This window comes from Crinia signifera, chromosome 2 (assembly GCF_055691185.1).
Source record: "Crinia signifera chromosome 2, ASM5569118v1, whole genome shotgun sequence".
Lineage (NCBI taxonomy): Eukaryota > Metazoa > Chordata > Amphibia > Anura > Myobatrachidae > Crinia > Crinia signifera.
The window spans coordinates 212,066,617-212,083,524 of NC_139218.1; the positions used below are offsets into that span (position 1 = coordinate 212,066,617).

A 16,908-nucleotide genomic window follows, 5' to 3' on the forward strand; every position below is an offset into this window, starting at 1 on the left:
CGATCGCATCGCATGCGACCAAATCGCATGCGATGCGATCAACGCGATTTTTCCGACACGACCACCCCGATGTAAATCGGTGTGGCCGTGCTAGGAAACAAGTACCGTTTTTTTTTTTTTTTTTGTGTTTTTTATTTTGTTTCTAAGTGAAGCTGCAGGCCCAACCAGTGGCTCGTGTCTAAGGTGGTCCCCTCCAGAAATTAGTTATGGACCAATCAATCTTTTAGACATGATTTTTCTGTATGATACCATACTAAAACAGTGCGATGCATTTATTTTCTCCAAAAAATATTTCAGAATCACATCCCTAGAATCCATTGATATATTTTGCAGACGTCTCACGCACAGCTCTGCTGTGTCACATTCTTTTCACGCTGAAATGTATATGAGTGAGTCCATAAATATCATAAATTGTGGTCTATCAATTACCGAGCTGATTTCTTTTAGCACACCTGGATTGATGCTATCTGGGTACTTTATTTGTCATAATCTTGCTTTAGCGTATTATATGTTTGATTTTTGTATGCTGTTTATGTTCTTGGCCAAAATTGTGTACTGTAAAATCTATTGCCAACTAAATCATATAATACCATCCCTTTCTATGGTAAATTGCCCCCAAGGGTCACTGAGCCAGCCACAAAATATCTGTAGCTGGCGGTACATTTCTCTTTGGGTAGGAAAACAGCATGAACACTTGTCAGACATCAGTAAATACATAATATTTCCTTCTAATGTGAAATACTAGAAGTCACACAGCAAGTGTGTGAGCATATGAAGGGATCAGGCCGCATTCCAAGTAGATTCCTGCAATGACTGGAGCCTGGCTAGATTACATTAGGTACTACGTACCGTGTGCTGGATTTGGGGACATTCATATAGACTTGGGCACAGTACAGCAGAAATACTCAAGTAGCAAGATAGCTCCTTTGTGCTATAATATAGTTTTGCTGGTACATCAATAGTCTCACAGTATTTATCTATCAGTAGAACTATTGGGGGTTTAGGAAGCAGCCTAAAAGGTTACCCCTACTTACTACCAGCCTTAGGTTTAATGTGTGTGGAATGGAAAAGAAGGAATAAATAAGAGAATATGATCAGCAGATGTCAGATAAATCATTATTTTTGTATAAAGTGTATATCAGGGGTTAAAGTGAGGGGCTCGGGGCTGCACAGAAATTCTCACAGAAAAACATTCTAGTTTGCAGGAGGATGCCAAAAATCATACCACTTGCCCCTGCCTATTTGGGGGTAAGGGGGGGGGGGGGGGGGGTAATTAGGTGGCATATAGAAATGAGTTCCCCACCTCTGCATGACCACTTTATGCCCTGGTGTATATGCATATAGTATATACAGTAAAATGATGGTAATGTTACACTAGGGGACAAATAAAATATGGTGTGAGAATCAGAAAGTATCAGAAAGTGAGAGATTTTGGGAGAATTTTCAAAATTTTTAAAGCGGCAATCATTGAAACTGAAAAACCAGGTTGATTTTGCCATGTAATTGATTGCCGCTTCAAAAAAAAAAATAGGAAAACTATCACAAAATCTCTCACTCACTCTCACTTCCTGATTCTTACACCCTATTAAGGGCCTTATTTTGGTTCATTCTTTCTGACAAAATCCTTCTTAGATGGACAAAACCATGTGCACTGCAGGGGGGGCAGATGTTACTTGTGCAGAGAGAATTAGATTTGGGTGGGGTTTTACTTCAAAGTGAGATCTATATTGCAGTGTAAAAATAAAGCAGTCAGTATTTTTCCTGCACAGAAACAAAATTACTCACCCAAATCTAATTCTCTCTGCACATGTTACATCTGCCCCCCCTGCAGTGCACATGGTTTTGTCCATCTAAGAAGGATTTTGTCAGAAAGAATGAACCAAAATAAGGCCCTAAATTTGGCCCATGTCTGGACTATTGCATCGGTACATTGATCTTCTATTTATGTACATCTCACAAACCTTTGTCTATTCTCCACAGCGGTTAAGCTGCAGTCAGATCATTGCCTTGATCCAGGAATCCCAGTAAATGGTCAGCGTCATGGTAATGATTTCTATGTTGGGGCCCTTGTGACATTCAGCTGTGACTCTGGTTATACTCTCAGTGATGACCAGGCACTAGAGTGTGAGCCCAATTTTCAGTGGAGCAGAGCCCTACCCAGCTGTGAAGGTATGATCTTCCACATGAACTAACTATACTCCCATTCTGGCAAACACCTCTGGAAAAAGATCTTACACCACTGCTCATTAAGTTCATTAATTCAGAATTTATCTCACATTATACCTGATCCTTAAGCAAATCCACTTTAGATCTATAAGCATCACAATCCATATTGCCTCCATCTTCATCTAATTTATATGTCTTCCCCATAGCACTCCCTCCCTTTACTGCTCATGCTTATTTTATAGGCAAAATGTATAACATGTATCTAAAAATGTTCTCTTATGTTCTCTTTACCCTCCTCTACTCAGCTACTCACTCTCAGTTATTTTTCTCCTGTAGCTTCCCCTCATTCTGGTTACAGTCCAACTCTTGCACTTATTTTTTTTCCAAACTGCTTGCCACTCTCCCATCCAAGTTCAGACATGCTCTCTTTTCTCATATTCTCATGAAGCCATCCCTCAGCATTACCTCTCACTGCATCATTTATCTACTTATTTGCTTCAAAACTACTTGAACTGCTTGTCTACAACTGCTTGACCACTTTCCACTCCCTTTTTCCTTGACTCACTGCAATCATATTTCTACCTTTTACACTTCACTCCCTATACTCTCTGCTTTCTCCATTCTTATCTGGCATCTGTCTGTTATTTCCACCTGGATGTTCAAGGTCAATTCATCCACAACAGAGCTCATTAACTTTCTAGTATAAATATATATTTTTTACAATATCATATACACACCAAATTTCCATTCCTAATGTTTTGGTGAGAAAATTGGCTTTGCCATGCGCTACACTCCTCATATTCAATTGAAAATGTTGCCAATGATATGGCCCCTTCTAATTATAAAAAATCAGCTCCAATCTCTCATTGGGCCGAGTCACACACAATGCCAGTGCTCCTGCACTTTAGTTAGGCTTTTGCTAGTGTGAATGCATGAAAATCCCTAAACTCCCTTAAGTAAGATGGGAGTTCTATTTCAGATGGGATATTTCTATGGACAACCAATAGGAATGTCAGTCACTCGTCACCGCTGCTGGCGGGTGCATTACTACTCCCTCTGTACATCCTACCTGCCATGTCCACTCTTACCCCATTAGCATCCATTGTCTCTACTTTGCCTCCATTTTGTATGCAATAACTGATATCACTAACGTTTATACTCTATGTTCTCCTGTAGATTTGCTGTGTAAGCCTGTGACAATTAGACAAGTAGTTATTTTCTCTTCTCTGCAGCTCTCTGTGGGGGATACATTCAGGGTTCTATTGGAACCATCTTATCACCAGGATTTCCTGATTTCTACCCTAATAACCTGAATTGTACGTGGGTGATAGAAACATCTCATGGAAAAGGTAACCGTCCCTTCTATACTTCATAACACAGATTCCATTGCCATAAGGAAAAATATTTCAGTCAGTAATTGTTTTTCTTATTTTCTACATCTGCCTTTCTGTTTTACCACTATACTGTAGTTTTCTGCTACTCCTAGTGCTGCCAGCATTGACAGATACAGCTCCCGCAAGCCATTAACCATTGCTGCACTTCTGGTCAATGTTCATGATCTTGAAAGAGCACTAAATTGTTGCTGCAAGAAACCAGTCATGTGAATAGCATTATTAGTCTGCTAGCGCTCACCAAACACCAGCCCAGGGGTTTAAACAGTGTTAATAGTGTGTGTAGACAGCTCCCTGTCTTTGCTCTGTAGCTTCAGATAGGAACAGATTTCTTTTGAAATACTTACAGATAAGTTCCAAAGAGGGTAAAAGGACATTGTGTCACTGAGTCCTACATGCAATGCGAGTTTCTAAATACACATCCTTGCTGCTGCCGACATGAAAGTGTGGTGATCCTCCACCTTTAACCTGCAATTTCAAGTGATGTTTTTTGTACCATGGTTACTGTTATATTCAGCTGTAATTAACCCTTTTCTCCAATTTAGGAGTATTCTTTACCTTTCACACCTTTCACCTGGAGAGTGGCCATGATTTCCTGCTCATCACAGAGAATGGTAGTTTCAGCCAGCCTCTGAAACGTCTCACGGGGTCTAGACTCCCTGCTCCTATTAGTGCTGGGTTGTATGGAAACTTCACAGCACAACTCCGTTTTATCTCCGACTTCTCTGTGTCCTATGAGGGATTTAATGTCACGTTCTCAGGTGAGGTCATTTCTTTGAATGAAAACTCTTCAGTTCCAAGTACATTTATGAAAAAAAGATTCATGGCAAAGTCCAATCTCTTGAGGGGTCCACCTGATAACTTTTAGATAGACTTGAGAGTGTCTGTGATGGAGTTGGCAGGTTAGGTGAAGGTGTATTAAAAACACTGCTCCTCACCTCAAGCAGCCATACATTTTACAGAGTACGAGCCACTAGTCATAAGGAAATAACTAACAAGTATGAAGTGTTTCCCACCTCTCTTGTTTCCTTTGTTTTGAGTATGAACATTAAGTACCTCAATCCTATTTTTTAGAAATGCGGTGGTCTTGAAGCCTGAATCTGAGTAGGGTGGGACCAATCATTTTATACTACAGTCCTCCCCTTTTGTCTTCTCTTGTAAACCTTTTCCTTATATCTTGCAGACCTCCCCCTTACGTGTTTCTTTTGTAGACCTCCCCTTTATGTCTTGCAGTCCACCCACTTATTTCTTGCAATCCTCTCCCTTATGTATTACAGTCCTACCTCTTATGTTTTGCAATCCTCCCCTTATGTCTTCTCCTGTAGATCCCTCACTTTTGTATTGCTGTTCTCCTCCTTATGTCTTCTCTTGTAGACCTCCCTCTTATGTCTTGCAGTCCCTAATCTTATGTCTTATCCTCTCCCTTAGGGGGTAATTTTATTCACTCCTTCTGTCAAATTCCTTCTTAGTAGGACAAAACCATGTGCACTGCAGGGGGGGGGGGTGTAAAATGTGCAGAGAGAATTAGATTTGGCTGAGTTATTTTGTTTCTGTGCAGGGAAAATACTGACTGCTTTAACATCTGCCCCACCTGCAGTGCATATGGTTTTGTCCATCTAAGAAGGAATTTGTCAGGAGTGATCCAAAATAACCCCCTTATTTCTATCAATCCTCCCAACCTTTCTCAGTGGCAGATTAGTGGAAGCCTCAGACCTACTCACATTTGCACAATGGCAAAGCCTTCTTTTTTTACTGTACATTCAAATCAGAATCAGACCCACAGTGTGAGGGACTGGAGCAGGAGATCTGTGAAAAAAAATGTGTGAGCAATAGCTGAGGAGAAATGAAAGGAGGTGGCAGGAAGGGGAGAGACAATTTGCTTGGATGGGCAGGAAATGTCTCAGGCGGAAACTCTATATACAGTTTAAAATTTAACAAGAAAGCCCTGTGTATTAATGGTTCAATGTAAGCAGGGGCTGACTGTAAAGAGGTCCAGACCTCGAGGGACACAGGAGTCCCTCACTGTCCTTGTGATTTATTCTATCTGACACTGCCAATGTGTTTACAAGCATTTCCTTGTGTATTTTCTTATTATATAAATATTTAATAGTTGAATAAAAGTGCATTTACCAGGGAATGCAAGGCATTGAGGCTATGACTCCACTTTAATAAAGTTGGACAATGTAATACTTTGGGAAAGTGCATGTCAAAGCATTAGCGCCTGAGGATTTAATAATCATGTCCCATAACATTTATCGCTGCACATATCTCTTTCAAATAATAAATAAATAAGTCAAAGTGATACAATCAAGCCCAGCAATGATATAGCTCTGGCAACGAAGGGATTAACAGCGTGTTTAGCAATCCTGATTTCAGCTCTTGAGTGAGTGAGAAGGCAAGACCTCTAGCCGGCTCTTCCTGTCTCTTCCTTCCTTGATGTTCGTACTTAATTTTCTAGTGACGGATACAAATGTTCTGCCAGAGGCTATGTGTGTAATACCGCTGCTCTGTATACACTGCATCAGCTTCTCTAGTCATATGTCCCTGCTAGTTACAATGTATAATTTATTGTATAGAACTGACAGCAATTGCAGCTTTGTAGCATGCAGGTTTATTGTGTTAAACAGCTAACAGTCTAGTCAACTATGGAATAATGTGCATCATGCAAAATTATAGGGATATTCTCTTTCACATGAATAAGTAATGGTTGTGCTGAGTTATACTGTTAGACACATAAAGAAAATTAGTGTTATAGTTATGTAAACATTGATAGAGATGCAGCACACATCTATATTTAATGCGTTCTTTCCTATTCTAGAGTATGATCTTGAACCATGTGATGAGCCAGATGTCCCAGCATATAGCATCAGAAAGGGTCTCCAGTTTGGGGTTGGTGACTACTTGACGTTCTCCTGCTTCCCTGGATACCGTTTGGAAGGAGCTTCTCGTATCACCTGCCTGGGAGGTAGACGGCGTGTGTGGAGTTCGCCTCTCCCAAGGTGTGTTGGTAGGTGGTCCCGTGCTTTAATTTTGTTTGGTTCCCTTAGGAATTAAGTTGGGATTGACTCCTCAGACAGCTAACGTACACAGTTGGGTGTAAGCATGGTATTGGCTGGATAATTTGTACAATGTAGCTATTCAAGGTTTTTCTTAGTCAGAGAGAATGTTGTGTAGTTTTACATCGTTATTTGTATAATATAGTAGTTATTTCAGAGAGATCTTTGTTTTTCTTATTCAATTGGTAGGGTTATTGTTTTTCAAACCTGACTCTTAAATATTTGCTCCCATTATCACTACCACTGCCACCTCTTCTATAGAAAGCTTACATTTCTGGATAATCTAAAGAGCGTATAATTCGTGAAGATGCCTTTGCTGATTGGACGTTTTACCCACATAAAGACTGTCCATTCGCTGGGCACCCATACTAGATTGCTTCCTTGTTTCCTAATCAGTAGAGCATGGGGCATGCAGCTAGGCAGGGAGGGTAATATCTGCAAGACAAAGGGCCTTATTTTGGTTCATTCTTTCTGCCAAAATCCTTCTTAGATGGGCAAAACCATGTGCACTGCAGGTGGGGCAGGTGTTACTTGTGCAGAGAGAATTAGATTTGGGTGGGGTTTTACTCCAAAGTGAGATCTATATTGCAGTGTAAAAATAAAGCAGCCAATATTTACCCTGCACAGAAACAAAATTACTTACCCAAATCTAATTCTCTCTGCACATGTTACATCTGCCCCCCCTGCAGTGCACATGGTTTTGTCCATCTAAGAAGGATTTTGTCAGAAAGAATGAACCAAAATAAGGCCCAAAGTTACCTGTCTGTGCTTAAACAGGGTAAAGTGCACATCCACCATGTAGAGAAATATAGAAACACTGTTATTGTATACTACAGTATATAACCTATCAGTGACACATAGGGAAACCATTAACAAGTATACAGTAGATGAAAATCCTAGGCAATAACCTTGAGATTGACATGTAAGTCGACCCATATTGGGTCGACAAGCAGTGGGTCAACTACTGAAGGTTGACATGACTTAGGTCTACGCATGAAATAGGTTGACATGGTTGGAAGGTCGACACAAGCATTAGGTCAACAATCGCAAGATTGACGGTCAAAAGGTTGACATGTGTTTTTCACGTTTTTTTGTCCCGAATGTCGACATAGTTGACATGAACACCGTGTCGCTGTAATCTCCATGCTTCGGCACATTATTCTATTCTCCCACCATGCCCTATTGCAGTGGTAGCCAACCCTAGCCCTCGAGAGCTACCAACAGTTCACATTTTCCAGACAACCTAGCTGCTGCACAGCTGCACTCATTAATCACTGACACATTTTAAAGGATTCACAGATGGAGCTAATTAGCTCACTTGTGATTCTGTGAGGAGACCTGCAAAACATGCACTGTTGGTAGCTCTCGAGGACCAGGATTGGCTACCCCAGCCCTAGTGGATGGTAGTGCATGAAATACCGCCTGTCGGCACATGTCGGCTAAATAAAAAAACAGTGAAAAACTCATGTCGACCTTTTGACTATTGACATTGTTATTGTTGACCTAATGCTTGTGTCCACCTTCCAACCATGTCATCCTTAGCCATATTGACCAATTGCATGTGTTGACCTAAGCCATGTCGACCTTCAGTGGTCGACCAAATGATTCTTGACCTAATATAGGTCGACGTAATGACAGTATACCAATATAAGTTATTTGGATGAGATATGGATAGAGAAAAATTTGCCTCAAAAAAGAAATGTATATATTATATACAAGTGTATAAGCAATATATAGCACATATAGGGCCAGATGCAAAGGTGTAACTACCATAGGTGCAAGGGGTGCAGCTGCTATGGGGCCCAGAGCTGGAGGGGGCCCATCTTTCCTGTCTAAGTAATATGTTTTACATACATTTATCACCATCAGTTGCTAAATAGAGGGCCCTTATAAACTTTTGCTATGGGGCCCACGAATATCTAGTTACGCCCCTGGCCAGATGTATCAAGCTTCAAAAGTGATCAAATGGAGAGTAGTAGTAGTAGTAGTAGTAGATGTAGTACGTTTATTTATAGTGATAAACAACCAGCTAATCAGCTCCTGCCTGACATTTCAAACCCAGTCTGTGACATGACAGGTTGGAGCTGATTGGCTGGCTGTTTATCACTCTCCATTTTATCACTTTTGAAGCTCGATACATCTGGCCACTAGACTGAATTATATATATATATATATATATATATATATATATATATATATATATATATATATATTTATTTTTACATTTTAGTTTTCCTTATCTTTTTCCACTATTTTTATATTTATATAAATAGATGTCCATGAGATCATATTTAGCATAGGCATAATAGATTTTATTACTGGTAGATCCAATTTGTCTTATGGATTCTACCTCCTGTACATCCTTAGTAGATGTAAGAATTTTTGCTTTATCAGCCTTATTTAAGTATCTTTCTGATACAGATAATTAAATTCCACCTCCAGACTTTATTAACCGCTTCAAAAAAATAATGGATATTTTTTTGCAAAACATCAGAATTCCGAATACTCCAGAGATCAGGGTTTCGTGAATGATAATAGAATGTTCACACTCACTAAAATTTGCAAAGGTTCTCTTGGCAGAGTTTAACATGCACCAAGTCAATCTAGCATTACTGAGTAGAAAGCAATATGAGATTGTGACATGGGGCCTTATTCTGGTCGATGCGTACTTTCCCGAATTCATTCGGATGGCGTTTTTTAGCCGTCTGCGCATGCGTGGGCAACACTATGTGCATTTGCCACGCATGGTCTCCGTACTTGTTCGCACTAACACCGTACAGAAATGTGCACCACATTCACTCGGGAAATATGGGCGTATTAGGGGCGTCATTCGGAACTACACAGGGGCTTTCTCCTTTTTTTCTTTTTTAAAGCGGCAATCAATTTCATGGCAAAAATCAACCTTTTTTTTTTCAATGTAAATAATTGCACTTTAAAACATTTTTGGGAAAACTCTCCTAAAATCTCTCACTTTCTTATCTCACACCCATGTTTTTTTTTTTAAATAAGTAAAAACTAGGGTCAGAGCTAAGCAACCACAACATTTATTGGGATTGTACAGATAAATAGGGACAATACTGTAGCTTGAGGTCCCCCTCCCTTTATTATTACAGTTATAGACCTTTTCGTAGATCTTAACTCCTTGCTCCCTTCTTTTATTTCAGCTGAGTGTGGAGCATCTGTCACTGGAACTCAGGGAGTCTTGTTGTCCCCGAGTTACCCAGCAAACTATAGCAACCACCACGAATGCATCTACTCTATCCAGAGTCAACCAGGGAAAGGTGTTCAGCTGAGAGCCAGGGCATTTGACCTTGCACCTGGAGACTACCTTAAGGTGCAGTATTACTGTATTTTTATTAGTAATAAGTAGTGTATTTTTTAAAAGCTCTGGTTAAAAATGTACAGTTCAAAGATGAAGAATAGATACTGTATGATGGATTTTAAAACGTGTCTTTATTATCTGATATTTCCCCTAAATCTGGGTATATTCAGTGCCGGTGTGAGGCACCGGAGCGCCCCAGGCGCGGGCGCTCTGGTGCTCAACCCCCCCCCCAGCCGCTGTACAGGAGGAGGGGGGATGCTGCGGTGCTCGCCCTCCCCCGGCCGCGTCATTTCCCGGGGGGGGGGGGGGTATAGGAGGCCGCTGGGGCCACTCACCGCTGCACTGGTCAGGACTCAGGCGCTGGTTCCTTCTTCTGCAGCTGATGGGGAGACTCGTCCCAAGTCTCTGCTGCAGCCGCTGACTGCCTATCGCTGCTGCCCCGGAGGCACTGTTCCCCACTGCCGCCAATGGCGAGGGGCGGGTGGCAACTGGGACCAGTGTCTCAACACCAGCGGTAGCAGTGCTAGGCAGCCATCGTCAGCAGCAGGGACCAGGGACGGTTTTTAGAATGGTGCTGGGAAACTAGAGATAGCTATTGCCAGCACCTGCTGCTGCCACAATTATATTTGATTTAAATGTTGGGCTGAAAAGGCGCCCTCCAGTGGCCGGTGCCCTAGGCAGCTGCCTAAAGCTGCCTAGTGGTAGCACCGGCCCTGGGTATAGTAAGTGCTCACTATGCACGTATGTAGGTAGTAACCCCATCTTACACAGAAACTGTCTAGACACACCTCCGGAGGAATGGGAAATGGGTAATAGTAGGTGTGAGTGGTTTCATGTGGTATAAAGGTGCCCATACATGGTACAATTATTGTATACAATATCGCATTGCAGCTCATCTCATCTCATCTCATTGCATCGCATAGGTTTTGCAATGCAATGAAATGAGATCTAGTACAAAAGGTATGTGCAGCACATACTTTTTGAGCTGTGCGATGAGATGTGTGATGGGAGCGCACATCTCATCACACCCAGCAATTGTACCGTGCATGGGCACCTTAAGAGTAACACATAGCAGGTAACCCTTATGGAGGTTTCTAAGCTTCCAGCTCTGACATGTAGCAGTAAGACATCAAAGCACTCCCCAAACAAACCTATTGATATCTGATGAATATTTTATGTTCAGATCCATTCCTAAGGTTTACAGATAACGTTTGCACTTTGGTCAGTGTATGTTCTGCATAAAGAATTAAGGCTCGTTCTAATGGGTGACACTTTCTTTTCACTGTATTAATATATCATGTGACAGCACTGCGCTTGACCCCTCCTATTCAAAAGTATAACACTGCCAGAGGCCGCTTTCTAGGCTCTTTCACTTACTATACTTTTGTTGTACATTTTTTTTATTTTAGTTTTTTTTAATCCCTTCAATTATGTAAAAAAAAGCTACACATTATTTTATTACAAATTATATAATTTCTTAATAAGCAATGACATTATTAAAAACAAGTGCTCTCTAGGCAAGAGAAGTACGTTAAAGTCCTAAATTTTCAATTCCACTGAAGTATGTGTGTACCCTGGCCTCTACCATGATAAAACAGAGGGGTGAGCTGAACGTAGTTGTGGCCTCAGTCATCCACCAGAACCGCAACACGAAAAGCAAAAATAATGCATACTGTAGGTAATTATTTATGTTAATGTTGTATGTTCCATTTTTTTATTTATTTACAGTTTCTTATATAGCGCAGCATATTCTGTTGCGTTTTACAATTAGAGCAGTATTCAATGTGTTTAATAAATATTCAAAGAAGATGTAAGTAGGAGGAAATAAATAAGATGCATATATTATAATCAAATCAGAAGTTTAGTCACATAGATAAATGAGGCATCTGAGAGAATGAGAATATTTATTACTTGTGATGAAACAAAAACATTTTATCTTGACTAATAATAATATATTTCTTCTTCCCCCATTTCCCAGGTCTTTGATGGACACAATAATTCTGCGCGATTGCTTGGCAAGTTTAGCCAGTCAGAGATGCTGGGGCGGAGCCTGAACAGCACCTCAAGCGCACTGTGGCTGGAGTTCATCACTAATGCAGAAAATACCAGTAAAGGATTTGAGTTGTTTTATTCCAGTGAGTCTGAACACAAACTGTATCTTACATACTGTAAAAGTTACCTGTTTATGAAAGGCTAATTTATCATGACTAATTAAATATAACTGTAATAACTATAGAGATTTGCAAAGTAACACATACAGTACGTATCTATCAGTGACAAAACTACAGATGTGTCTTCATACAGTACGTGAGAGCATATAGTGAGTGACTTTCCATGTACCGCGCGCCGCGCAACTCTGCTAACATTCAGTGTTTTTTTGCCGGAAATGCATCATAGTCATAAAGCAATATGGGTACTTGTTTCCTAGCACGGCCACACCGATTTGCATCGGGGTGATCGTGTCGGAAAAATTGCGTCGGTCGCATCGCATGCGACCAAATCGCATGCGATGCGACCGACGCGATCGACCCAATTTTTACATGGAATCAAATGTGAATAGGGTCCCTGGGACCCTATTTTACATTGGATTCAATGTAAAGTATTCCCCAGACTCCCAATTTTACCCCCTCAACGCCACCCCACGATTGACACCAAACCGAAGCGTGGCGAGCGCAGCGAGCGCGCGAGGGGCGGCGGTGCGCGTCCTCCGACCTTTTCATACCCCTACTATCCACATCGGCGCGGAGTTGAGAATATAAAGTGTGGCGAGAGCAGCGAGCCACCGAGCCCGCTTTGTGTCGAGCGCAGCGAGTCCCGCGAGGGGACACGTATACCTGTGAAGTTATACGTGTCCCCTCGCGGGGCTCGCTGCGCTCGCGACACTTTATATTCTCAACTCCACGCCGACGTGGATAGTAGGGGTATGAAAAGGTCGGAGGACGCGCACCGCCGTCCCTCGTGGGCTCGCTGCGCTCGCCACGCTTCGGGTTGGAGTCAATTGTGGGGTGACGACGGGGCAATATACAATGTGAAATGGGTCATATTGCCCCATTTCACATTGTTTCCTATGTAAAATGGACTTAATCAAGTCCATCTCATCTTGTGCCATTATAATGGCACAAGACCGACGTGATGCTCCCAATTTCAATGTTAAAAATATTTTAACATTGAAGCCTATGGCAAAATCGCGGGCATCGCGTCGGTCGCGTCGGGGGCAATGTTAATGCACGCGACCGACACAATGCCCCCGATTTTGCCTTTGCCGGCAAAATGGACCTGATTTCAAAGGAAATCGGGTCCATCGCGGGCATCGTGTACCTTAACTTTAAGGTACACGATGCCCGCGATTGTGGCCGTACTAGGAAACAAGTACAGGAATATGACTAAGATGCTCATTTAAACTGTTCTGATTAATTTGACATATGCTACTAGTATATTATGTGAATGAGTGTGTAACTGGAGCAGAGCGGATTTTGTATAGGAAAAATCCTGCGGCTGCTACATTGTAGCCCTTGGTGTACAGATTCAGAGACTCAGTTAAACACAGAGATTTACACATGTCATATATTAAATAACCAGCACAGTCTCCTTGTGCGTCCTGGTAGCATAGCTTTGCGACTAAGATGCATTTTCAATAAAATAGACGAGCAACAGTAGAAGATTCTCACATGACCTGGCATGCCAAGAGGGGCTGTTTGCTGTCACTGCAGCAATGACATATCTGTGCATAGCTAGGAAATGGTAAAACTACATTAATTGCTGTATAAAAATAACGTTTAATGTTACACACAACCTACCTTTTATCGATACATTTTTTACATTTCTTTTTAGTTGAGACAAATGTTCCCACTTAACTTTACATTGAAATTAGAGTGCATCTAATAACATACACTCAGACCACATAAAAAGCCATCTTAGGTTCTGTACCTGTGCATGTTATGTAGGTAATTGGCAAAATCATGTTAATGTGCACACCTACTGTACACTCTGTTATCAGGAGAGACATACAGTACAATTGGCCAGAGGCCCCCTCTGCAAGACTGTCAGAGTCCCACCACTTCTAACCCAATATCAGCTCTCTCCATCCATTTATTAGTACAAAAATCCTGCTGCATAATATGAAATTGTGATTGCTTTGCAATTCAGGGCATATTGGTGTGCCCACTCTGTACTTCCCCAATGCCCCATCTTGCTCCATATAGCTGTGCCTTCATCTACTGCCTTCTACCTGGTCAGTGTTTCTCCGATGCAAGCGTTCCAGATTACGCTTATGAAGCCCTTGCTAAGTAGTCAGAACTAATGGTGTTATTAATTTATTGGTAATTTCATAAGCTACAGAACACAAAATTAGTCTACAAAATAAGGAAATGGAGTAAAAACTGGAACGGTCTGGATAGCTCTCACCAGGGAGACAGCGGGAGAGAGTACAGGCTTCCCTGTGTAGGGACTGTTACAGTTTGAACACCATCCCCCAACAACCATACACAAAGGTTATAATACCTCCTTCCCATCTCCTTGATGTCATCTGTCACAGACACCCCCCCCCCCCCTATATGGGACACGCACTACAAGCACCAGAGGCACAGAAGTTGCTGCAGGGAGTTGGTCTGGTCTGGATTTTACCCAATCCCCAAACTAAGTGCTGGAAGATGTGGCTCTGTGTATCACCTGTTGGCCAGAACTTGTATTGCTGCAGCTATTAAGTTCATTTTTTCCTTATAATTATTTAAATTGTCAAGTTGCATTTGTAGCCTACACTGTGCTCCCTGTATCTTACACTCCCACAACTACAGTATTTCCTATTCCTGCATTTTCATGTCCAAACGCACCCACAGCTTCCTACTTATAATCTCTACAAGAACGTGACAAGCCTTTTGGTTTAAATATGTTCTCCCAGATGCTATAGCTAATTGTACATATTCACATGAGAAGCAGAGAAGCCATTTGAGGTTTGCCTCATTACCAGCCATCTTTTGAAGATGCGATTGGGAGAAGCAGACAAGTTGTCCTTTGTACAGGTTACTAATAAGCTGCCTCATTATGGGATCAAAATGTGTCAAATCGCAAAGATCCTGTCACATCTCCTCACTTATATTTATAATAAAGACCTCCTCACACAACACAGGGAAATAGTGGCATCATTTTGCAAGGGATACGGCCGATAGCTCAACAGTATAAAGGCAGACATACATGAGGTTGACCACTAAAGGTCAACAGGGCTTAGGATGACATATGAAATAGTTCAACTTGCCTAAGATCATCAGGGTCAAAAGGTTGACACAATGGGAAGGTCAACAGTCAAAAGGTCGATGTGAGTTTTTCACGTTTATTCAAAAACAGGCGGTATGTCATACCCTACTATCCACTAGGGTGGAGGGAGAATATAATAGTTTTCCAAGCGCAGAGAGGCACCGAGCCCGCAGCATAGCGATCATAGCAAGGCCATGTGAGGGGATGCTGTACACTGATACAGTGTCCATGTCAACTCATGTCGACATTCCGGGGAAAAATCTTTAAAAACTCATATGGACCTTTTGACTGTTGACCTTCCTATCGTCAACCTAATGCTTGTGTCAACCATCCGACCCTGTCGACCTTAGGCCTGGCAACCTATTTCATGTGTCAATCTAAGCCCTGCAGACCTTTAGTGGTCGACCTAATTTATGTCGACCTTCATATTGTCGACCCTGATGTTGTTCACATAAATCATACCATACCTCCCAACTTTTTCTGGCACAGGATCGGGACAAAGCCGCGCATGCATCCGGAAAGGGGGCATGGCCTATGAAAGGGGTGTGGCCTCACAGGATGAAGCGTCCTAAGGTCGCGCCCTCATTTTCCGCCACTTTGCAACGCTGGATAGATGCTGTGCGCATCTATTCTCTTCAGACTGGGGGGGGGGCTCCCAACTTCCCCCCCCCCCCCCACTGCAGGACAATGGTGGCCCCGGGCGGGACGCAGGACTGTCCCCAAAAAACGGGACGCTCCCGCATTTAGCGGCACAGTTGGGAGGTATGTAATACACACATCATTCACTGTATTGTTAGTTATTGTTGCTGGAGTCATGCCCCTGACCAGCCCCTCCCATGAATTATCTACCTTTCTCTCTCTCTCTCTCTCTGCCACTCCCCCTTCCTTTAGTTACAACCAGCTCTCTTAAGTAGTACACAAATTGTTACAAAGGAAGCAGCCTCAGGTCCATTTACAGGAGACAAGATCCTCAAAGGAATGATAGTAACTCAATTAACAGACTAGTTCAAGTAATTACTAGTAACAGGAGTAGTTCCAGAGAACTGTGTATTAGGGAATATAGGGTGAAATGTAATAGGATGAGAGATTCAGAAAGTGAGAGATTTGGTAAGAAATCTCCAGTTTTTTAAAGCGGCAATCATTTACACTGCAAAACAAGTTTGATTTTGCAGTATAAATGATTGCCGCTATAAAAAAACTGGAGATTTCTTACCAAATCTCTCACTTTCTGATTCTCTCACCCTATTACATTTCACCCATAGTCTTTTTGGACAAAGGTTGACATTAAGAAATTGCTAAAACTACAAACTAGTGAGTCTGACATCACTATTATTTATGTATATATATAACAGTTTCTTATATAGCGCACACATGTTAAGCAGGGATTTACAGAGAATAGTTGAACATTCACATCCTGTTAAAACATATCACAAGCATATCAGACTTATGCTGGGTACACACCAGCATGATGCTGCTCGTGAGTCTGTCGTCACAGGAATGTACGATCCGCTCACGAGCTGACAGAGCTGCCGACCCGCCGCCGACCGGCACAGAAAAAGCCCCTGATGTGATTGCAATCCGATCGCGACCCGCACCCACTACAATGGTAGTTTCTGAGATCCAACCTGCAGCAGGTAGGATATCAGAAAAGACCTAACTACCCGCGGGGCCGCGGATCGGGATCGCCTCAAAAGGGCAGTGAAATGGCCCAAAACATGGTCTA

The 16,908-nt window shown here is 42.0% G+C and overlaps 1 protein-coding gene across 3 annotated transcripts in view; it reads left to right on the forward strand.

The window, feature by feature from the left end:
* The window catches only part of CSMD2 (CUB and Sushi multiple domains 2), a 909,603-nt gene that overhangs the window by 728,833 nt on the left and 163,862 nt on the right, over positions 1-16,908 (forward strand). For all 3 annotated transcript variants that reach the window (XM_083173665.1, XM_083173666.1, XM_083173667.1), the window contains 6 exons: positions 1,981-2,169; positions 3,399-3,515; positions 4,103-4,318; positions 6,376-6,564; positions 9,778-9,947; positions 11,914-12,070. In XM_083173665.1, coding sequence (XP_083029791.1) covers positions 1,981-2,169; positions 3,399-3,515; positions 4,103-4,318; positions 6,376-6,564; positions 9,778-9,947; positions 11,914-12,070 — 1,038 coding nt within the window. The remainder of the gene's footprint in view (positions 1-1,980; positions 2,170-3,398; positions 3,516-4,102; positions 4,319-6,375; positions 6,565-9,777; positions 9,948-11,913; positions 12,071-16,908) is intronic.